The sequence below is a fragment of the Capra hircus genome, chromosome 11 (assembly GCF_001704415.2).
Source record: "Capra hircus breed San Clemente chromosome 11, ASM170441v1, whole genome shotgun sequence".
NCBI classification, from domain to species: domain Eukaryota; kingdom Metazoa; phylum Chordata; class Mammalia; order Artiodactyla; family Bovidae; genus Capra; species Capra hircus.
This window is the reverse complement of record NC_030818.1, coordinates 73,833,491-73,857,450: the sequence shown is the minus strand read 5'-3', so window position 1 is coordinate 73,857,450 and position 23,960 is coordinate 73,833,491. Positions and strand designations below refer to the sequence as shown.

General features: G+C 49.9%; 2 protein-coding genes across 3 annotated transcripts in view; one reads left to right on the top strand and one right to left on the bottom strand.

Moving 5' to 3' along the window:
• EFR3B (EFR3 homolog B) overlaps positions 1 to 18,691 on the top strand; it is a 96,260-nt gene extending 77,569 nt beyond the window's left edge. For both annotated transcript variants that reach the window (XM_018055556.1, XM_018055555.1), the window contains exons 13-23: positions 1,768 to 1,940; positions 2,463 to 2,538; positions 3,004 to 3,165; positions 4,678 to 4,809; positions 6,213 to 6,280; positions 7,131 to 7,258; positions 7,989 to 8,080; positions 11,416 to 11,464; positions 12,745 to 12,851; positions 14,153 to 14,202; positions 14,642 to 18,691. In XM_018055556.1, coding sequence (XP_017911045.1) covers positions 1,768 to 1,940; positions 2,463 to 2,538; positions 3,004 to 3,165; positions 4,678 to 4,809; positions 6,213 to 6,280; positions 7,131 to 7,258; positions 7,989 to 8,080; positions 11,416 to 11,464; positions 12,745 to 12,851; positions 14,153 to 14,202; positions 14,642 to 14,747 — 1,143 coding nt within the window. In that variant the 3' untranslated portion in view covers positions 14,748 to 18,691. The remainder of the gene's footprint in view (positions 1 to 1,767; positions 1,941 to 2,462; positions 2,539 to 3,003; positions 3,166 to 4,677; positions 4,810 to 6,212; positions 6,281 to 7,130; positions 7,259 to 7,988; positions 8,081 to 11,415; positions 11,465 to 12,744; positions 12,852 to 14,152; positions 14,203 to 14,641) is intronic.
• Positions 20,547 to 23,960, bottom strand: POMC (proopiomelanocortin). Its single transcript, XM_018055554.1, has 2 exons — positions 23,829 to 23,960; positions 20,547 to 21,401 (listed from the first exon to the last, which is right to left on the bottom strand). The coding sequence occupies exons 1-2, from the start codon at positions 23,958 to 23,960 to the stop codon at positions 20,721 to 20,723; spliced, it is 813 nt and encodes a 270-aa protein (XP_017911043.1). The 3' UTR covers positions 20,547 to 20,720.

Sequence of the window (23,960 nt, the reverse complement as noted above, 5' to 3'; positions counted from 1 at the left end):
TGACTATAATTATTTTAGGTAATTTAATTTTAAAATTATCTTTTAAATTTTTTTGGCCATGCAACGTGGCTTGCAAGATTTTAGTTCCCTGACCAGGGATTGAACCCGGGACTCAAAAGTGGAAGTGCCAAGTTCTAACTAACCACTGGACCGCCAGGGAATCTCCGCCCCCACCCTTCACTTAGCAATATTTTTACATTTGTCTTCTTTCCATCTTTGCAGCCATCACTGGAGCCTAGATTTATTGTTCTCAAATGCCATTCCCGTGACCAACTTGTTTACTATATAGAGTCCCTAGAGACTTTGAACCATCAGTTTGAGTGAGGTCCTAGAATGTGTATTTGTAACAGGTGCCTCAGGTATTTTTGTGAACAGCCCTGGCCTAAACTCTGGACATTTCACAACTAGATTACTCTCTTGGTTTCTCCCTCCCTCCTTACTGCTGCTGCTGCTAAGTCGCTTCAGTCGTGTCCGACTCTGTGCGACCCTATAGACAGCAGCCCACCAGGCTTCCCCGTCCCTGAGATTCTCCAGGCGAGAACACTGGAGTGAGTTGCCATTTCCTTCTCCAAAGCATGAAAGTGACCCCATGGACTGCAGCCTACCAGGCTCCTCCATCCATGGCATTTGCCAGGCAAGAGCACTGGGGCAGGTTGCCATTGCCTTCTCCCCCTCCCTCCTTACCAATCTTAAATTCAACCAAGAATTTTCTAGAAATGTTGCTCCTTGTTAAAGAGTCAATCTCAGTTTCCAATTGATGTACATCCAGATGTCAAACTTCTCAGATTGAAATTGGAAGACCCTCCGTACCCATTCCCTCCCCTAGAACCTCCATGTCACCCCCAACCTGTCTCTGTGCTAACCATGCTAGTCAGCACAGCCTCCTCGCTCCTGATCAGGCCTACTGTCCCCCCTTCCCAGCCCACACCTTTCATGTCACCCCTTATTATAAAGGCTTTTCCTACTGACACCCACACCTGGCTATCTCCTTGGTCTATGTATTCCTGCCATTTCTTTGCTGAGTTTACCCTCTTTGATTTGTACCCAGCATCTTACCAAGGTGATGGTTAGGGACACACCTTAAATACACGCCACTTCAGTGAACACTGATGTCACCAGGCTTTACCAGAGCCTCAAGGGCCTGCTGAATCATCAAAGGCATTGTTTTGCAACATGGACTTAACAATAAATCTGTTTGGCTGCTTTTTGACAATATCACGGATGAGATGTCTCAGTATGCCAACAGGCTTTAATCCAAAGACCACCATCATGGCCTAGCTAGAAGAGGTGTAAACAAACTCTATGTGTGTTCTCTGACTGTGACTATGTCTGTGGGTTCTAATTCGTCGGCCCAGCTGTAAGTTCTTCCACTATCTCTCCTTTTGTTTGTGGCTGTCCATGCTCCTGATGAAGTGTGTTTATGGTGAACATTCACCGTGTGTGCCTTACTGGGCTGGAACTTTAGGTCCAGATACTCTCTGGCTTCTTGCTCCCCTCCAGTGCTCATCCTCTGCTTGCTTTTAGCAGCTTAATGTCCCTGGATACTGTCCCCATCTGCTCAGCTAAACTGAGCTGAGCAGGTCGCCTCAGTAGATGTTGGAGGGTTCCCCAAAGCTGCCTACAGTGAAGGACAGGGGGAACTGGACTGGGAGATGTTTAGAGAGGATGGATGCTTGGGACCCAGCTCCTGCTGGCTGCTTCTCCATCTCCTCACTGCTGCCAGGAGGACCAGTGTTCCTAGGCACGTGATCCCGGACTCTCTTGCAGGTATCCACTGGCTTCCAGAGCAACAACATGATGTCAGCTTTGCCCAGCAACTTCCTTGACCGCCTGCTCTCCACCGCCCTCATGGAGGACGCAGAGATCCGTCTCTTCGTTCTAGAGATTCTCATCAGTTTCATTGATCGTCATGGCAACCGTCACAAGTTCTCTACCATCAGGTGAACTTAGGGTCTCCCCCCACCTCAATTTGGTATGTGATGGGGGAGAAGGCTCCCATTAGGGTCTCACCCTCAGGTGGGAGAACAGTGCAGATCTTCAACGGGGACCTCTCACCAGGGAGTTGACCATGGACGTGGCCCCAAGGTTCTTGTGAGGGAAGGAGACTGAAAGGGTGCTTGCGTCTAAAGGAGCAAGGGAGGGAGTAGAGATTTGGGAGATAAAGAGCAGGTACTCATGGGAGCTCTTTGGTAGGAAGAGAAGAAGAGGATGCTGGGTTATCAGTAGACTCGGGGCAGAAAGGGACGAAAGAAAGTGAGGAAGAAGGTAATCTGGATCAGTATTTAAGAAAAAATGAGACAGGAGCTTGAGAACTTGAGCGAAAGTGGCGATCAGGCTAAGAAGGGTGGGAGGACACAGGGAGACATTGATACAACTAAGGACTGGGGCAGGGCTCAGGGATACCACGTGAGCCCTGCTGGCCTCACACCAGGGCTCAGGTGACCCCTCACGTCCCCTCGCAGCACCCTCAGTGACATCTCTGTCCTGAAGCTGAAAGTGGACAAGTGCTCCCGGCAGGACACCATCTTCATGAAGAAGGTTAGCAAGCGTGACCTCAAGACACAGTGAAACCTGGGTGGGTCAGGCCCTGTGGACCCCAGCCTTCCAGCCCCCAAGTCACCACTGGCCATGCCTACAGAGCCCGCTTCCTCCTCTCTATGATTCGTCAGGATGACCAGCCGACCCCTCTAGGGGGTCAAGCCCCCAGGTCATACTCATCCCAAGCCAGAGGAGGACCATTGCTTGGCCATCTTCCCCTGTGTTTGGGCAGCAGCTTCTGTTGCTGGTTTCACTGGCCCCAGCTTCCCTAAGCACATATTCCTGCATGTGCCCCATTCCACTGGGGTCTGCTTTAAAGGTAGCCTGTCCCTGAGGGCGGAGAGGGAGGGTACAGGAGGAAGGAGGTGGAGCTGCATCACCCCCTTCAGACTGCTCTTCCATAGCCCTGGCCCCTCCTGTCCCCATCCACCGTGGCCTTGCTCCCACCCTCACCCACTTCTCCAGCACTCCCAGCAGCTCTACAGACACATCTACCTGAGCTGTAAGGAGGAAACGAACATACGGAAGCACTACGAGGCGCTCTACGGCCTGCTGGCGCTCATCAGCATCGAGCTGGCCAACGAGGAGGTGGTGGTGGACCTCATCCGCCTGGTGCTGGCCGTCCAGGTGGGGCCTGGTGTGGGCAGGACACGGAGGTTAGGGTCAGGGGAGGGGACCTGTTTGGGCCAAGCACTAATGAGAGTGCCCAGTGGCCACTGTTTTAACTACTGTGTTTTGGAGCCCAGGTATGTTGCACTCTTGGTCGGCCATTCCTCTGAAGACCACAAACCACGGTCCTGCTGGGGTAACCACCAAAGAATGCTGAATTCATGGCTTTGACCCATCCTCAGACTAAAGGAGACCCAGGGAACAAGATCTTTCAAAAACACCACTCACCCCTAGTATTTCAGGTCTCTTGCAAGGCCTGAATGAGGCTTCATGGATTACCAAGAGAGTACTCATAGCCTGGGGCTATGCTTAGTCGCTCAGTCCAACTCTTAGCCCAACTCTCATGACCCTGTGGACTGTAGCCCGCCAGGCTCCTCTGTCCATGGAGATTCTCTAGGCAAGAATACTGGAGTCGGTTGCCATGCTCTCTTCCAGGCGATCTTCCCAACCCAAGGATCAAACCCAGGTCTCCCTCATTGCAGGCAGATTCTTTACCATCTTAGTCACCAGGGAAGCCCAAGAATACTGGAGTGGGTAGCCTATCCCTTTTCCAGGGGATCTTCCCAACCCAGGAATTGAACTGGGGTCTCCTGCATTGCTGGTGGATTCTTTACCAGCTGAGCTCCCAGGGAAGCAGTGATCCCCAAACAAACTTGTTTATCTAAACGTCACCTGGTTCCCAAAACTGGCTGTGCTTTCAGAATTGCCTTAAACACTTATTAAAAATATATAATCCCCATACTGTACCCAAGTTCGGGGACCTAGAGATTCAACAAGTCCCTGTCATGACTCCCAGGCAGCCAGTGTGGCGCTAGATAGGGTTTAGACTTCCAAGGTCTGCCCGGGTGAAAGTACACTCCCCAGAATGCTAAGAATTGGAGCAGATTCTTAAGACCTCAAAGGCCAGGGTCTGTAGAGTCCTGAAGCTAAGTGGGCATCATATTCTGAGTGGTGGTGAACCTGGGAATTCTGTCAGGGAGACTCTTTAGCTACCTGCTTGATGGTGCTAAATCCTGCAAGACCAACCCCGATGCTATGATAGTCTTCATTCTAGAGTATGAGATTCCTCTTTGTCCCAGTCCCTAGTGACTCTCATAGCTTTGTCAATTTAATGTGTGAATCCAGCATAGCAAACCAATCCAGTCCTCCAAGAATTATCCGAGGTCTGCAGTGAAGGGAACATCATCCTTGAAGTGGGGATTCATGAGGGTTTGGACAATCAAGGTCGCTACAGCTGGAACTGCAAAGTGGGCATTGAGGTCATCGCATCTCCACTCAAGTATTTATGGGCATCCAGCTCATGGATTGTTCTAGGGACCGTTTGCCTCAGTGACTTCTGTCCCCCAGAAGGTTATGGGACAGATGCGGGGAGAGACTTGGTCTAGAATGGTGGGTCATCTCTAAGGGAGGTTGGGAGAGGTCGGTGGAGAGTGGGCACCCATGTGGGCTGTCCGCTCTGCCTTGTCCTAGGATGTGGCCCAGGCCAATGAAGAGAACCTGCCTGTTTACAACCGCTGTGCCCTCTACGCGCTGGGCGCCGCCTACCTGAACCTTATCAGCCAACTCACGACGGTGCCTGCCTTCTGCCAGCACATCCGTGAGGTTGGTGTCCTCATGACCCCAAGAGCTCAGGAGGCCCTTGACTTGGGGTTTCCCAAAAAAACCTTTTGCTGAATTGTATGACCTCCGTGCTTAGTCCAGGCATGAGAACTAATGATGAGAAATTCCCAGCAGAGCATCTCCTGCTGCAGGACATGACATAGCAAGGTGGGATCAGACATAGCCAGTATCCTGTACCTCTTCCCAGCCTGCTACCTGCCCCCTACCCCGTACCTCCTGCCCCTCTATCCCCCCCTCACTCCCAGAAGCACACATGTACACACTTCTCAGGTCATCTGGGACTGAAACTACATTTAATAAGTGTTTTTGTTACATCACAAAAGCAGTGTGAGTAGGGTAGTGAACATCCACACAGCTATCACACAGATTAAACACTTATAAAGGTTTTTCCACATTTGCTTCATCTGTCTCTTTTTCTTTTCCTCTGCTGAAATATGCTTAAACAAACCTTCATTATCACGTCATTTCACCTCTAAAGACATCAGTATTCATATCTAAAAAAATATGGACAACTTCCTGCTCAATTGCTATGCTATTTACATAATGAAAGTATTAATTAAATGACTGATTATGCCTTGGTATTATCTTATAGCCAGTCTACAATCCAATGTTCTCAGTTATTGCAAAAAGACATTTTAAAACATACTGAACTGTAGAATGATATCATATGCAGGGTTAACTTTACACCAGCAAAACAAAAGTAAACAAGAAAGCCTAGGTCTCGGCTAACCTGACCCGCTGGGGGGCGTGGAGGAAGGTGCTACAGCACCTTTGCTGTGCCAAAGACCAGCCTGAACGAAGCAGGACCTTGCCAGCCGTGGGCTGGTCCAGCAGGACAGGAAAAGCGATGCTGACATCCTCTTCAGTACAAACAGTCGCCTCGGGGCTTCCTCACCTCCTGCACGTACTTTGATGCCAACTGTCCTCCCACGTCTCACCATCTTAATAGCTGTCACTTTTCTTGTTAAAAATTTGCAAAGGATGATGAGGGAAACTCACTGTGTCACTTTCCATCAGGATGCTTTGCGGTGCCTCTGGGTTTGGGGAACAGTGCGATCTGTGCTTCCTCTCTCGTGTATAAACAGAAAACAGGAATAGGACATGGGAGCAAGACACTGACTCTCCTGGGAGCAAAGTCCCCTGCCTATGGCAGACGTTTAGTGCGCGTGTGTCACTGGAGACAGCTTGAGCAGTCCTCCTGGGCTTCCTGAGCTGCCCCGAGGTCCTGGTTGGTCTGAATTTCTCCCTCAGCTCTGGGTGCTCTACCAGGGACTGCGTGGGAGGAAGGAAGTGCTCTGTTGGGGCGGGAGCTCTTTCCTTGGCCCATTTGCATCTCCCTCTCCCCACTGAACTCAGCTCTTCTCTTGATTCCTCCCAAACCTCAGGTGATAGAGACCAGGAAGAAAGAGGCCCCATACATGCTTCCAGAGGACGTGTTTGTGGAGAGGCCCAGGTGAGCATCACAGCGGGGACATGGTCAAGGAAACTCTCAGGGCATCTGAGCAAGAAAGTGGGTGATCTGAGGCCAGAGACTCGGGCTTCTGTGAGCTCACAGACAGAAAATGGACCCTGCCTGTGACGCAGAAGTCCTGGGTCAAGTTTAATCCCCCTCATGTGACTGTGATCCCCACCTTGCACTATCTCAACGTGCTGTATGATAGAGTATGGGATAGAGCCTCTGGGTACTTTGGCCAAGCCCAGGGGAACATATCCTGGAGAAGCCGCTCCACCAATCCAAGCGGCCAGCATCACTTCAACATCAGGGGAACTCAAGGAAAAGATATTCTGAAAAAACAAAATATCCCATAATAGAGGATGGCTTTATAAATTATGGCCTGTCCATACCATTAGACAACTGGTAGCCCACCCACAATGTTTTGGAAGAGCAGTTCATGTGAAATAGTCACTGCATAATAGGTGAATAAAATAGGTCCTGGAACAGGACTGTGGAGAGCGGGGGAATGTTTGCGTGTGTGCATAAATGTGTATGATCACGGGAACCTACACAAAATGTGGATATGGTTCTCTCTGGGAAGTGGGACTGCAGGTGTTTTGTTTTGTTTTTTTTTCCTTTCTCTCCTCTGTCATTTTGTATAATAAGTGTTACCTTGCTACAGCTTGCAGGATCTCAGTTCCCCGACCAGGGATTGAACCCAGGCCACGGCAGGGAAAGCCTGGAATCCAAGCCACTGGGCCACGAGGGCACTCCCTTGGGCATTGCGTTTATAATAAGGAAGGGCCTCCGGAAGTCAGCCTGGTCACCCAGGGCCTTCACATGCCTCTCCCCACTTTCTGTCTCCCAGGCTGACTCACAACCTTGACGGAGTGGTGATTGAGCTGCTCTTCCGCCAGAGCAAGATCAGTGAAGTCCTGGGCGGCAGCGGTTACAATGCCGACAGGCTCTGTGTGCCGTACATCCCTCAGCTGACAGGTAGGAGCTCTGCTCGAGCACTTCCAAGCCTGCTTCTGGCTTTTCTTGGCCAGGTAAGGGCCAGAATGGAAGGGACCTGTGAGCCCTTCTGTCACCTTCCACGGCAACTTGGATATCACACTGGAAATCTGTGGTGAGATCCTCAGCATCCCCACCTCTTCCCCTCAGTGCAGGGTCCTTGGGAATAACTGGCCCACGAGATAGCCTGGCTTGTCTGTGGGAGACGCCCCCACTGTGCTGTAAAGAGCGCCCATAGACTATGGAGTCAGAGACCCAGTTCTCTGCAACTTCCCTCCTGAAAATTCTTAGCTGAGTCCCTTGGCATCTCTGAGTCTCAGTTGCCTTGGCTGTAAAATAGGAATGTTAACAATACCTGCCTTAGAGGGAAGAGGAAAATGTCCATAGGAGCAAATGCTGCTGGAGCTGTTAGCAGGCGACGCCCATGCTTTCTAGTCATAAGCAGCTTCTTTGTGCTCATCAATGATTGCAAAATCTTAGCCCTGAAGAGCAAAACTCACCAGCCTAAGAGGGGCAGAGAAGCCTCGAAGCCCTCTATAAACTCCAGCTGTAGCCCCCAGGGTATAAATAATCCCTTTGAGCCCTCTGAGGACCCAGCCAAGCCTGGAGGGGTTGGAGGAGGGTGGGAAGATGGGAGATGGTGCTAGAGGCATGCTTCTGGCTCCCTCTCCAGGGCTGGGGGACTCTAGCTTCCGGGCTTCTCTTTTCCCAGATGAGGATCGCTTATCCAAGAGGAAGAGCATTGGAGAGACCATTTCCCTGCAGGTGGAGGTGGAATCGAGGAACAGCCCAGAGAAGGAGGAGGTGAGTGTCCCCTTCTTGATCTGCTGTCCTGGAGAAGCTCAGCATCCCTGGGGGAGGGGACTGGTTCTGCCTCTTTGCCAGGTGGTCAGACACTCCGTGATCCAGGCCCACTTAACTGCACTATGCATTTAAGGATGCATGGAAGGTAAATTTCTCAAGTAAGCCCCGTTTTCTTTCTGACTCTGGTCATATATACCCTAGACATTTCCATCCATCTGGAAAAAGTAACGGAACCTCCATACACTCCCATGAGGCTGTTCTAAAAAACAGTCTTGAAAGTTTTTCTGGTTGTCATTCCCCATTCACGATGGAGGTGAACCTGATCTGTGCTAGAAATTGGAAGGCCCCACGGAGAGGATGAAGGCAAAAATAGCTTTCACAATGTCTCTTCCAGATATGTCAAGAAAGGTGCTTTTTAAAGAGAAAGATGTAGCTTAAAGATCACTGTTTCTTCTATCATCTCTTAAGGACTGTGAATATCTAATTTCTGTTTAAATTAACATGTGGTATCTCTTCTGCCATTATTACTTCTGCCTCATAAAATGAGGCAGATGTACCCACAAGTAAGAGAGAATAAGGAGTCATAGTGGAAATACCAAATTTTTTCCCTCAAATGAGAAAGAAATGGGGGCAGGACAGAGAGGAGGGAGAAAGGCCTCTCGAGGGAGCAGAAGCTTCAGGACACAGTACACTTGTTTTCCTTATAGTTTTTTTTGTTGTTGGGGTGTAGTTGATTTACAATGTTGTATTTGTTTCTGCTGTACAGCAAGTCAACCAGTTGTACATATGCATAAATCCACTCTTTTTTAGATTCTTTTCCCATACAGGCCTTTACAGAGACTTGAGTATAGTCCCCACGCTATACTATTTTCTATTTCATATATGTGCGTGTGAAGTCGCTCAGTCATGTCCGACTCTTTGCGACCCCATGGACTGCAGCCTACCAGGCTCCTCCCTCCATGGGATTCTCCAGGCAAGAGTACTGGAGTGGATTGCCATTTCCTTCTCCAGGGATCTTCCCAACCCAGGGATCGAACCGGGGTCTCCTGCATTCCTATTTCATACACAGCAGTGTGTATATGTTGGTTCCAATCTCCCAATTTATCCCCTCCCCACAGTACAGAAGCTTTTAATGGCTACTCTGTCCATTAAGGGCTTCCCTTGTGGCCCAGCTGGTAAAGAATCCGCCTGCAATGTGGGAGACCTGGGTTCGATCCCTGAGTTGGGAAGATCCCCTGGAGAAGGGAAAGGGTACCCACTCCAGTATTCTGGCCTAGAGAATTCCATGGACTGTATAGTCATGGGGTGGCAAAGAGTTGGACACGACTGAGTGGCTCTCACATTTCACTGCCAATTAAGGGAATTAATAGAGATGAGGGAACTTAGCAAGAAGTGAGGAGGACACACATCTGAGTGGAATTAGGACAAGAAGATGTGCAGGGTCCTTCAGCATGAACAGCCTGGCTTAGCCATGGAGGGCAGCTTGGACACCTAGCCTCTCCCCAGTGGGCTTGGGGCAAAGACAAATCAATGGGGTCAAGATCAAGCCTCCCCCAACCATGCCCTCAGCCATTCCTTCAACTCCTCAGTTACCGGGGCACACCTCCAGGGCTGGGCTTTTCGAGGCTTGTCTGGAAGCTTCCCCTGGAAGGAAGCAAGCTCTGACTCACGCTAATTAAAGAAGCGGAATGAGGTTGAGCCAGGTGTCCTCCAAGGCCCTTCCAGTTCTGCAGGGCCAGCCTCACACATGTTAGGACCACAGTGTAGTTGGCTGCTGTCCCCTCCGTAGTTATAATTCTTCCTTCCTAAGAGTCGAGAGACCCTTAGAAATAGATAAATAAAGTAAATCAGCAGAAGGACGAGAAATGCTCCCCTGGGTACATAGCCACCTGCTCCCTGCTGGCCTCCCTGTCACTAACATGGGTTTCTCCCCCTCTTTGAGAGTCAGCTCAGCCCAGTGATGGCTGAGTAGCTAGAGCAGGAGTGTGGGGGCCTCCATCCTCTGCCATGCTTTTCACTTCCTTTTCCACTTTTACTCTGAAGACTCATTCACTCTGAAGGTTTATTCTTTGTCCATCCATCCACCCATCCATCCACTGTCAGTACTGACCAACATCAGATATTCACAGGTGAGGTGATAGGGAACCATGCAGTAGAGAGAGAGTAAAGGAAGACAGATCACTGGGTAAGGACAGGTAGAGAGAAGCTGATGGAGGAGGTGGGCCACAAGCCTGGTCTACAAGCCAGCCCACCATGCCCCTTCCCCACACCTCCAGCGTCCCTCAGTGACTTCCTGTAACCCTTAAATACCAGGCTCATAGCAGGCAATCAACAAAGGCTGGTTTGGTCAAATTCCCAACCCAGTGCCTGGCATTCAGAGCCATTTGGAGTCAGGAGTGCCTGGGCGTTTCGTCTCCCCTCCCGTCTGGCTGGTATTCAGTCTTCCCCATGCTATCTCATTCATCTCCGTGTCTTTGCTAGTGTGGAATCCCATGTTGCAATCACCCTTCCTCTCCACCTCCACGTTCATGAATCTCCCTTCCTTCCTTGCCCAGCTTGTGGCCACCTCCTCCATCAGCATCCCTCTACCTGCCCTTACCCTGTGATCTGGCTTCCTGTACTCTCTCACTACCGCATGGATCCCTGTCGCCACCTGATGTTGGTCAGCACTGACAGTGGACGGATGGGTGAACGGACGGATGAATGTACATACAAAGAATAAACCTTCAGTGAATGAGTCTTCAGAGTAAAACGATTGCTCTCTATGGTAGCATACTTTGCAGTTGCAATTGAGTGACTCGACGAGAATCCTTCACGTGTTGTTGTGAAAGTCACTCAGTCGTGTCCAACTTTGCAACCCCATGGACTATACAGTCCATAGAATTCTCCAGGCCAGAATACTGGAGTGGGTAGCCTTTCCCTTCTCCAGGGCATCTTCCCAATCCAGGGATTGAACCCAGGTCTCCTGCATTGCAGATGATTCTTTACCAGCTGAGCCACAAGGGAACAAAAATCTTAGTCAGTTTTTGAAATTTTCGTATGAGATTATGTTTGCTAACCGCCTTCTCTTGTTTCGAATATTTTCTGTGACGTTTTTCTGAAGATGTTTGAATTATAGTGTTTTCTTCCCAGGGGACTTAAGTGGACACTCTGGGAGGAGGGAGGGGAGAGGGAAGGGAAGGTGAGTTCTTTCAGGTGAGACTTGTGGCTCTTGAGGAACTAGCCTCCATCATTCACTGCTCCCCTTCAGTTGGGGGGTCTGTGCCTGCTGCCGCCTCCTCCCTCCCCCTCCACCTTCCTGAGCGTTCTGTGCACTTCTGTCCCTTCTCCCCCAGCGAGTGCCTGCCGAGGAGATCACCTACGAGACGCTGAAGAAGGCCATTGGTGAGTGGGAGGCCCCTGGGGAGAGGCAAATGGGGCTGGGTCCTGGGGTGTGTGTGGGTGTGCTTGCGACTTGTCTGCTGCCCTTCCAAGCGTGGTTCACACAGATGTCAGGGAAGAGGCTGGCAGTTTCCTCTAAATTCTTCACAACTACCGAAGCTGCAATTAATAGTCCCCCTCTCTTAACAGGGGTCAGTGTCCTATGCCAGGAACTCTTTTTCTACTGATGGTTGCCATTAAAGGTAGCTGGTTGAGGGTTATGGCCAATCAGACAGGTGAAAAAGGAATTTTAATTTGTATGAATACTTTGACAATTTTTTTGGTGGCGTATGATAAAAAGAGCAAGTTGATCAATGAAAGCTATTAAGACCAAATCCTATTAATATTTAATAATGGCAGTGGATTTTAAAATACAGTATTATTACCTCATCTGAATTATTGGATTACGAAGTATCCTGAATTAGAGAATTTTTCTGCTGATAACAAATGTTTACTTTTTTCGTCATTCATGGTGCTCTTTCTGAATGTTTCACTGCTCTGTCTTTTTAAGCTGGGCATGATGAACACATTTCATACCTTTCTCTCTCTCTCTCTCTTTTTTTTTTTTTCATTTTGGGGGGCCACGAGGAATATGTAGAAGCCTTAAACTAAATGGCCTCAGACTTCTCTGCCACAGGGGTTTTTCACTGGCTTTTCCATTGTTGATGTCCCTTTTCATGTTACCCCCATAGTACTTCCTGCTCCAGAAGCTTAGTTTAAGAGTCCCAGTGGCAGATATGTTAGTTAATGTTATTGTAGTAATAATTTCATAATACATATCTGTATCAAATCATAATATCTGGTACTTTAAAATTATACCATGTTATATGTCAGTTAACTCTTGATTAAGATAGAAACATTTTATTTAAAGTCTCAAAGGAGTGGGAATATACAATACATTTATGTGAGTGGGAAAGTGAATCATCATTTTGAAAAATAAAATTCTGATAGGACAAACCAAAAAAAAAGAGAGAGAGAAAGTCCCAGTAGCAAGTGCAGCTACATGGAGCTTTAGCCCCGATTAAGGGTCTACTTAACTAGTTTTCAGACTCTTAGGGAAGGGGGCTGAGCCCTCAGGCAGAATCAGGAAAGGGTCCAGCCCTTCCGGGGCCAAGTGATGGAGGCATGGAGGCACCACGCCCTCCATGCCACCCTGCCCCTTGTTGGCAGAGGGGAAAGCTGGTGGCCATCTGGGGCCGCAACAGCGGGCAGGACCCGCGTGCTGACCCGGCTCTCCACCACAGTGGACAGCGTGGCCGTTGAGGAGCAGGAGCGGGAACGGCGGCGACAGGTGGTGGAGAAGTTCCAGAAGGCACCCTTTGAGGAGATTGCAGCGCACTGCGGGGCCCGGGTAAGTGAGGTGGAATGGGGCCCATCCCAGGACCAACTGGACACAGGATGTGTGTCCAGGGCAGGACTGAGTTTCTAGGAGATCTTGGTACCATTGTCACCAGACACTAGGGCTCAGAGCCCAACACTGCATTGATTCCCCATGAACCAAAAGCCTATTAGTCATACACCCCTTCAGACGTCACAATTTTCATATAAGGGAGAAATCCTGACCTCAGCGCCTCTTGTACTGAACAGATTATAATAATAATAATCGTCAGAGGAAGAACATAAATAGCGCTCACTCTTCACCAGAGCATCTTCCATTTATCAGCTTATCTCCTTCTCATAATTCTGTGAGGTTGCCATTAGGACTGTCACATTATGGAGAGATGACAGGAGGGGCTGTGGCACAGGAAAGATGGCCAGCATTAGCCACTGGGCCGCTCCAGCTGGGGAACACTGGTGGGTAGAATGGAACAGCCTGGCCTTGGAAAAGAAATTTAAATGAGAGGGCACCAGATAAGTAGAAAGACAGTCTGATGTCTCTGGGTAAGGGAGGAGTGCAAACATTTCTTGAAAATGATAGACCAGGATTTGTTAGACCCAGGGTCCATCTTAGTAACAATGAAACATAATTGTAAATATCTGAAGTCTACAGATAACATACTTTATTGTACATTTTCTTCCCCATAAAAATACATGTAACTTTCTAATATATATATACATATATTCAAACCTCTCATATGTTTTAATAATTATAGTAATATGCATTATGGTATATAAAAATATAAGTAAGTATAATACAGATTTTTCTGGATCTATATTATACTAAGTTCTTGTCCTATCTTGAGAGGTACCTATTTTGTGAGCTCAGAGTTGAGTGCAGTCTCACTCTTTGTGTCCATGGGCTTAGTTGGAGCCAGAGGGGACCAGAGAGAGTGTCATCCCTAACACACCAGCTTTGCACAGCTGCTCCTTGGGAGTTAAGGAAAGAGCTGGAACCAGCTGCAAACCTCCAGACTCTTTCCAACAGGCCCTATTGCCTCACCTGGAGGAGCTAAGGGCCCTTCCAGAACTGCTGCTGAAGTCCTTTCTGGGGTTGCCTGGCCTCTGTGCTGTCCCCGGCAGGCCTTTGCTTGGCCCCTCTGTCTGATCTGTACTCACTGTTAGGGTTCACTGATAAGCACTGGAAACAAGCTCACAGCAGTTTCTTTCCTAAGATTGCAGCTGCCCTGTACCTGCAGTGCATGCTGGACCAGTAGGCTTGGGAGTCAAGGTGTGGGGAGCCCCCAGTTCACTTGCTTCTCTGTTTGTCTCTAGGCATCACTGCTGCAGAGCAAACTCAATCAGATCTTTGAAATCACTATCCGGTAAGTGGCAGCCCTGGGCAGGGGATCCCCACCTCTGTGGCCCAGTTGTAGGTACCCCTCCCCACAAGTCCTCCTTTCACACCTGTCTTTAGCCCTCCCTGCCCCCAGCCTCTGTCTCCAGGGCTCGGCCACCAGCTCTCCCCAGGTAAGGAAACAAGAGATTGAAGGGAGAAAGAAACAGCTCAGTGAACCCTGGAAAAGAGCCAGGGACCTTAGTGTCCCAAGCTAGTACTTTTACTTTCTAAAGCAACAGTCACTATAGAACCAGCTATGAAGCTTGACTTCAAGGTGAAGATTCTAGAACAGCTTGAAACCTTGGAACCCACGGAGTGACAAAATCTCTGGTCCCTAGTCAAAGAGAAATCAATCAGCTGCCCTGTTGCACAAGGTGGGACCCTTGGACCCTCATGTCTTTCTCTTCCTTGTGTTTCTGCCCCAGGCCCCCTCCAAGCCCATCAGGAACCATCACTGCAGCCTATGGCCAGCCTCAGAACCACTCGATCCCTGTCTATGAGATGAAGTTTCCTGATCTCTGCGTATACTGAATTCAAGACACAGCTTCTCTGAGGGGCAGGGTCTGAGGGAGGAGCTCGCCTTCAAGCCCATCCCTATGATATGGAAATCTTAACTGGGATCTCAGAGAATAAGCACCTTGGACAGCAGCACCTCCCCAGTGAAGCAAGGTGGAGCCCCGGGCCCCCTCACCTCCTAAGGGCCCCTCCCTTCCCTGCTTCCTCCTTGTCTTCCCTGAGGGAGATCCGGCCACCTGCCCCTCTGGGGCCAATAAGCATACCACCTGTGCCCTTTGTCTCCTCTGTGTCAGCCCGGGGCCAAAAGTGAGGGGGCAGAGGTGGAGGGGAGGTTCTCCAGAGAGAGGCTGAGGTCCCAGGAAGCTGTGCTTAATGTAGTGAGTGATGGCCTTCACGCGGGGGTTGGGGGGGTGGGGAGTGGTCCTGGGCAGGGAGCGGCACAGTTCCCATTCCCCCAGGAGGGAACTCGATGGAGACACAGGAAGCTGAAGACATAAGGAGGAAGCGAGGCCGGCTCCTCATGCAAAGCAGTGGTGTGTGGGAGCTGGAAAACGGGGCACTGATCTCCTCCAGAGCGTCCCCACCTCCTCCCCATTTGAGGGACCAAAGGCCTCCAAATCTTTGATGTCTCTTCCACTCCCTGGCTCACCCTGCGCCTCTCCTTGGTTCTTTATAATGTTGGTTAATATTGAGCCCTTATAACAGGAGCTGGGGTAGACACCCCATGGTGGGAGTTGGGGACAGCAGAGGATGAAGCCGCTGATAGAAGGGGCTCCTGCTCCCCAAATGCTGGCCTCCTGTAGGGGAGCAGCAGGCAGAAGTGGGCAAGTCTGTCCCACTCTGTAGCGTCTCCCCTCCTTTGTCCAGAGGGATGTTCTCCCAAGTTGATTCTCTTTCTTTGATGCCTGAAGATCCCAATGTGAGCCACCTCTGGCAGAACCTCCCCTGGGCCTCTTCCTGGGGAAGCACCCTCTGGCCCAGGGGAGCCCCTTGCTTCTTTTCCAGTCTAACCTCCTATAACTTTTGAGCTGATATGACTCACAGGAAGGGGAGAATGGTCAAATGATTCCTCCCTGGAGAAACTGCTTTTGAAAAGAGGGAGAGTGAGTAGATTTCTTGACCCAAAGGAACCCCTTTTGAGGGTACAGCTTTAGACAGCATGAGGTGAGGTCAGAAGCAAGCCATTTCTGCTAAGGAGAGGGCAGTCTTCTTGAGACCCCCTCGGATCACACCCCTGTGCATGGCCCAGCACAGGTGCACTGTGAGAGCCTGGTTATCAGAACAGAGAGCTGTATTTGCCCAAACCAGGAGGCTCTGAACCTAGGTACTTTCTTACTGCATATGCAGTAAACTTGTTGGATAGGGGGGCTGTCTGACCCTCATTCCTGTAGTTTCCTGCCTTGATTGCTGCCTCTGTGCTGCAAGCCTGCAACTTCCAGAGGGTCTACATGACTCCGGGGCCAAGGGGGGCTGGTGGCCCCTGCTCCCACCATGGCCTTTGGCTCTGCGCTATGGCTTTTGGCTAATGTTCAACCCAACTTTACAAGCATGGATTGAGATCTCTCTTTAATTTAATATCTCTTTATTAAGAAACCAAGATTAAAATAACTAGAAACAAACTTGAAGACAAGTAAGCTTTGGAAGATGTCTTGTTGGAGAAAATCTAAATCTTGAACCACAATCATGTCTTCACTGGCTCTTCCGCTGCTCGGCTTTGACATGAGGCCCTGTTTCTCTCTCATGCTTCTCTGACTGTGGGGTCCACCCTGTGCCATCTGTACTCTGAGCCCTGCCTGGGGGTCCTGGCTCTGGGACTTGGGAGTCATTCCCTAGAGCCTCCTTCTAGTGCCAGCCCCAGAACCAGAGACCTCCAGGTCCATCTACTGTCTCTCCCTCATCCCCACCCTGGGAATAGAGTGTAGGATGGAAAGGTGTAGAGGAAGGAAAAGGTGTAGGATGTCTGTCTTCATACACTCCACTGCTGTTTCCTCTGTCTGAAACAGCTTTCTCTTTATGCCATCACTGCCTAGCAGAGATGTGCTGCTTTTGGAGACCTGACTGCATCTTGAGTAGCCCTCTTCTCAGTTTCAATTTAAAGTCATACTCAGTGAAATACTGTCTTGCCTGCTGACATGCTGTAGAATCTGGCTTCTGGCCAAAGATTCCTTGGAATCAGAAGAGATGAACATTAATTCAAACAATTCAATGATAAATTAAGCAGTCTCCTTCACCCTTCCCTGGCCCTCCCAAGCCCTGGGAAAGAAGCCAAGCAGAGGATGGTGGGTACCCAGGCCTTCAGCCTAGCATCACTCTTCCTGCCTTCCAAACCCTACAGAATCTAGTGACACTGTGTCAAGTGACCAGCCCTCTTTGTTACCCTTCTGTGTTATGATTTTGAGTTAACAAAGCCATCCAAACCAGTTGCTCCCCCAAACCACTAAAGACTTCATGGGCAAGGAGTAGGGCCCATTGGCTCGAATACTGACAGAACCCAGTAGCACGGATGTACTGGGGATTTGGAAGTTCACTTAACTTGGCTGAGTCACATGAGTGTGTCAGAAGCAGCTGAGAGGAGAGCCCCATTATGACCCTAGAGGCTCCTTCTGGTTTTCCTTGCAAAGGGATCCACCATGGCCTGTGCCTGTTCCCATTTTCCTCTTTCTGAAAAGTAGAAATAAGTGATTTCTTGACTTCTGAACACCTCCTCCCCAGAGAAGGAGCCTGGGTGGATCAGAAGAAGAAATAGAAAAGTCCTCAGACATTCTCCTCTGTCCAGCCCTCCACCTCAAGCATCAGTATAGATGAATGAGCAGTTAAAAGGCAGGGCTGGGACCATCTACAGTGCCTGAAGTGCAGGGGTCATGGAGGCGCTGCCCTTTGCCCTAGTGTTCTCAGTCCCAAAGGGTATGTTTCAACTGGCTTAAGGATCAGAACAGCCTTGCAGTTGCTTTGATGCCTAAAAGGCCAGACCTCTTGGCTTCACTTGGGGCCCCTGGGTCAGGAAACCTTTCCAGATACTATTCCATTGTCCCTGGGTAGAAACTGTCTCATTGAGAAGTGAGGCTATTTCTCCCAATTCCTTTTCATGACCATGAAATGGCAGCTGGCCAGTTGGGGCTTATGGGAAAAAACTAGACCTGAGCTGTTAGGTTGAATATTAAGTTTGATGGTAGAAAGGGAGGGAGGCTCCTCAAGGCAGGCCACACCCAATTCTCTGGACCCACAGACCCTGGAAGGCAGCTTGTGGTGAAACAAGATATCTGCCTTATGTCTGGGGAGAAGGCTTAGGGCAGCATGTTACTTCTTCATCTCATGACCCTAGAAATCTTCTAGTTAAAATGCCCTTTATCCCAAATCTGGCCTAGGACTAGTCTGCAAAAGAACGGTGGTGGCGCGGCCTGCCAGCTAAGGGAGTGGGGAGGGGACACAGACCTGTGAGAGGGCTCTATGGTCTGTTTTCCATTCTGTCTTTTATCACCAACCAGGTTGACCAAGTCTTTTCTCCTTCAGGGGACCTTGGGGCCCCAGCCCATCACTGTCCCCTTTTGAGCTCTTCCTCCATGGCTGTTGATTCTGGCCTATGGAGTGCAGAGCTGTAAATCCACAGATGCTGCAGCGTTACTCATACATTATAACATGTCTGTGTCCACTTAAGACCTTCATGACCTGGTTGAGTGTGTGTGTGCCCATGCGTGTGCATGTGTGTATAATGTAGTTCATAGTTGACAATGTTTGTATATAATTGCTGATGTATTTATATGTGAGTGCAGAATCAGTGCCTGTGGAAGTTTTCTGTATTTTGAACTCATTGAATCAAATTTGAAGGAAGGGGAAGAAGGATTGGGGGGGTGACGTTCGGTATGTAGGAAGAAGGACTCTTAGCAAGATTATTCTTTAGGACTATTAGTTGTGAATTCCCAGTGCCCTTTTCAAATAAATGTTAATGTTGTCACTGCACAGTTGTATATTTTATTTCTTTTAAAGTAAATGGTGTTTTGAGATGCAAACAGGATCTGAAAATACCACCAGCATTAACCACTGACATTTAGCCACCCCCACCTACCATTACTTTACTTGCCTTCAGCGGAAGGGGAGTAAGTGAAAGGATGCTACAAAGATGTAAACAGGAGGCCCAGGATTCCCAGCGTGGGAGCATCCTCAGATGGGAAGGCCTGGGACATTGCTTTATTACAGCGACTAGGATACAACCCCATTTCATAGAACCCACATTGAGGAAGACTTTGAATCTGGCTTTCTTGTCCCCTTTATATCAGGACTTCCCAGGTGTATTCCAGTTTTAATTGTGAACGTCCATATCAAAATATAAATATGGAAGTGCCATACAGAAATATTCCCCAGCCGGTTTTGATCTGTATCACCCACTGATGCAGTTGACATGGCGACATGCATCTGTGTGTGTGCACTCTGTGAACGTGTGACTACAAACCAGTGGCCCCAACTTTGTGAAAACATCTTGGGAACATAAGAAACACAACCCCTGGCCTCTGCCCTTTTGGAGCTTAGTTTCCTTGAAAGAAAAGAGCACAATATGCGTGTGGAGTAAGAAACTTGTCATCTGAGCTGGACAACACGCTCGCTCTTCAGTGCAGAGGAGCTGACTGCAGAAACCCTGAAAATGAGCAGCCTTGGCTGCAAAACATCCCATCTTTCCCAGCAGAAGTGGACTTGAGCCTGGATTCACATTGAAAACAGTGTAACATTCAAAATAGAGGGGAATGGTGGAGAATTCCAGGCAGAGGATGGAGGAGGATGGAAGAAGTGATAAAACCAGGGAAGTGGAGTTTGGTAAGGAGAGTGAAACTGACAGAGAAGGGCCCTTGTATGTGTCATGCCCAGTTGTTTGGAACTGATAAGAGTCGTCGGGGTGGGGTGATTGTATCTTGAGCCAACTAACGTGGCAAAAGCAAGATTTTGTATATATACATTAATATAAAGAATTTGTACAATGGATTGGGGAAAAAGCAACTGGAGGCCAGGATACCAGTTGGTTAGGAAGCTATTAGGCTAGTTGAGGCCTGAGCGAGAGCACTGAGCATGAAGAGAAGGCTGACGCTGGGTAACCTGGGGAGAGAACTCGGGCATGACAAGAGCAGGTCAAGACAGACTTCAATCTTGAGCCCCAGAGGCTGGAAGAAGCATCTGTGCATACTGTATTTCTACAGATGTGTCTCCATGGGTATATGTCTATGTGGGTGAGACCCTGTGTTTGAGAGTATCTGAGGGTAGCCTGGGAGAGCAGTCAAATCTGAACCATACCAACCCTCAGGTCTCACACTTGGCCTCTCAGTGATGATGACCTCTCCAGTTTCTCATTAACCATCACATAGCACTCATAATAGGAAGGAATGAGAGAACTAAACTTTGGAGACGTTCAGAGACTTGCCCAAGTTCTCACAGACTGCTAGATCCACATAGGCATTAACCACAGCGTCCCACCTGGGAGCCCAGAGACCTCCTAGTTCCACTGGGGGCTCATCTGTGTCCCACTGGCTCTTGGACTTAGGTGGGAACCAGGGTAATAGGAGGAATCCTGTCTTTGGGAGGAATCATCAGCTGGCTGATCAGTCTTTCCGCACTCGATGGAGAGTGGGAAACACAGCACACTGAGCCATCACCTTATTTGACCCTAGTGGACCCATTTGCTAGGGGCAGGAAGGAAGTACACTTTCCTTTGATTCTCAGTATATCCTGTTAAACATACTAACATGTAGTCACATGGAAACCACTATCGCCCCTCCAATATGTGCTGCCCTTTACTTGATGGAAATGCGTTTTTAATTCACCCAGTCAATATTCGTGAAACTTGCAAGGTTTTATTTCTTAACTACAGACAGCTTTAAGAGTCGGGATACCTGGCGCCATCACTGCCTGGGCAAGTCCTCACCCGGGCTGCGAGGCGACAGGAGGACAGAAGAGAGGCCTTCGGGGTCAACTTTCCGCGGAGAGAGGCCCCTGCCCGCTGCGCCCTCACTGGCCCTTCTTGTGGGCGTTCTTGATGATGGCGTTTTTGAACAGCGTGACAAGGGGCGTTTGGCTCTTCTCCGAGGTCATGAACCCGCCGTAGTGCTTGTCCTTGGGCGGGCTGCCCCAGCGGAAGTGTTCCATCTTATAGGGCCCCGAGTCCTTCTTCTCGGCCGCCTCAGCCTCTGCCACCAGACCATACTCCAGCTCAGCCCGGGCGGCCGCGCTCTCAGCCTGGGCGGCCGCGCTCTCAGCCTGGGCCTCGGGGCCGCGCGCCTGCTCGAGCCTCTCCCCGGTCAGCTCCCTCTTGAATTCGAGGGGAAAGGCCTGGGCCGACTCGTCCTCGGCGCCGTTGGGGTACACCTTCACCGGGCGCCGCTTCTTGCCCACCGGCTTGCCCCAGCGGAAGTGTTCCATGGAGTAAGAACGCTTGTCCTCTCGCGGACCCGTCTCGGCGCCATCGCCGCGGGGCCCGGGGCCTTCGCCCACCGCCACTTCCTCCTCGCGCTTCTGGGCCGCGCCCCCAGCTCCGAAGCTGCTGCTACCATTCCGACGGCCGAAGCGGTCCCAGCGGAAATGGCCCATGACGTACTTCCGGGGGTTCTCAGTCAGCGGCTGCTCATCGCCGTTGCAGGGGAACACCGGCGTCTCGGCCGAGAGGTCGGGCTTGCAGGCCCGGATGCAGGCCTGCGGGAGAGCGGCGAGCGCGTCAGGCCCCGCCCATTCCAGGCCGCGGCGTTCCCCCACCCCTCACGCGAGCCGCCTGCGCCTCCACTCCCTCCGCACGTGCGGGCTCGCCCACTGGGCGCTTGGGAACTTGGGCCCACTGGGCTAACTGCAGAGGATATTTACCACTCCCACCTCTGAGCTTCCTCAGACGTCTGAGACTCAGCTCGGACAGCGCCTTTTTTGTCCCCTGGGCTCCTGGTACCCCTGCCCGGCAGCTACAACAAAATCCCCATCCCACTTGCTGGTGTACTTGCGTTGTAGCTTTGTGGGTAGTCTATTCAGTAGTCGTGGCTCATGGGCTTAGTCGCTTGTCCGCATGTGCGATCTTCCCAGACCAGAGATGGAGCCCCTCTTCCCTGCATTGGCAGGCGGATTCTTAACCACTGAACCACCAGGGAAGTCCCCATCTCTGCTTTGGAGTGACATGGCTCAGACGGTAAAGCGTCTGCCTACAACGCGGGAGACCCGGGCCCGACCCCTGGGTCGGGCAGATCCCCTGGAGAAGGAAATGGCAACCCACTCCCAGTACTCTTGCCTGGAAAATCCCATGGACGGAGGAGCCTGGTAGGCTACAGTTCATGGGTTCGCAAAGAGTCGGACACGACTGAGCAACTTCACTTTGTGGGTAGGGTAAACGTCCTAAACTTTATAAGCCAGATATATAGGAATTCATCAAAAAATGGCAGGTGGGTGGGAGTTGTCGGCACTTAATGAATATTGAGGAAATAAATATGGTTCACTTCGAGTCTGGGAAGGGCATTGGGTTGAAATTTGGGAGAAGTCTGGCTTCCAGGGTCTGTAGTTTCAATAATGTGTCAGCCGTACCCCAGTGGTCTGTAAACATACCTCATGCCCTCCCCTAGCCATCTCCCTCCAAACTTGCCCACACCCATCTGGCACTTTCTCTGGTTCTTTCAGGTCTTCCGAGCTGATCCTGTCTTTTCCTCAATCAGTGAGCTTAGGGAGGGGGTGACTCACTTCACTGTGCCTTTCTAACTGGATGGAAGGATAGGAAGTCAGGATTATTTCCATCGCAGGGGTCATGGAGTCCTGTACGTGGAGCCCTGTCTGCTTTCTGTGACTAGACAACTGTGGCACACATTTGCTTAGGAAAATGATCTTGAGGCTGTAGCCTTGAGTTTTCAGGTACTCGGGACAACAAAGGAGGAAAAAGAAGGATCCCACCCACTCTGTTGAGTTGGGAACTTCATACTCCAGGAATTTAGAATTATAACACTGCAGAATAGTAACAGTGAGAAACAAATTATCTCATACTTCTCTCCCCTGGACATATAATGATACACAATTTCTCAGAGAGGAGAAGGGAGCTTGGTAAGGTTCCACCGCCCATTGACAGACCTGGGACTGGGACTAGAACCCACAGGCTCTGACCACCGCCAGTGCTGCTTCGCTGGTGAGCTCTCAACAGGAAAGACTGTGCAGTGGGTGTCTCTAATCAAGAGTGTCTTGGTTCTCTCGGAAACAGAGCTCATGGGATTCCTGGGCTCTTTACTTCTATTTTATATTCTACGTGCAACCTGCTCTGTTTTTGAGAAAGTCTTTCTCCACCTTAACTCAGCTTGTCTGCTGACAAAACACACAGAATGTAGTGGTGTGCATTCCACCCTCGCCAGGCAGGTACAGGCAGTAGGTTGGAACTCAGTCATGGCCACCAGAAGTGTTTCTTGTAGCCTTGAGCTGGTATTGTTCCTCATTTATACTTCCCAATACAAATAAATAATAACAAATACACACGCAAGCTATGGTGACCTACAGGGAGTTCCAGCCTGGCACAAAGGGCTTTGAGATGCTATGGAAAGGCTGCAGAAGGTCAGTCCTCGAGAAGCAGGAGGCATTTGGCACCAGTTAGTGGAAAATGGCACCTGAGTTTTTCCTTCTAGAGCTGGTTTGTGGTATTATCTTCCTGACTTTGTAACTGGTAGCAGATATAAGGAAAGAAAAATGGAATGGAAATGGAAAGCGATATGAGGTTATCTAAAAAGGAATAATTTGAAGGCTAAAAGATTGAAAGAATAGGTAGGGTCAGTCGAGGGAGCAATTATGGTTATTACTATCATTAGTATTGTTTATTTTAATAGCACTATCTCTAAATAGTTTAAAAGGAGTGGCTCTCTATACAAGAAGACAGGGCAGGAAGTAAAGAAAATCAAGAAGACATTATGGACCAGACCCATCTCCCTGAAGCTGCTTCCTCCCTTCCTTGGGCCAATTCTTACTTCGCCCTAGAGGTCTATTCCTGCCCTTGACTGAGTTAGCCGTATCTCTGGAAATGAATCTCCCCTTTTGCATGCTCCTTTCTTTGTGCTGTCCCCACCCCAGTACCATTTGATACCCAAATCAAGATGGCGGCCACAGCCCACGTACCAGCAGGTTACTTTCCGTGGTGAGGTCCTGACACTGGCTGCTCTCCAGGCACCAACCACGCACTTCCATGGAGGCCTGAAGCAGCAAGGCCAGCAGCAGGGCGCCCGAACGACTGCTGCACAATCTCGGCAT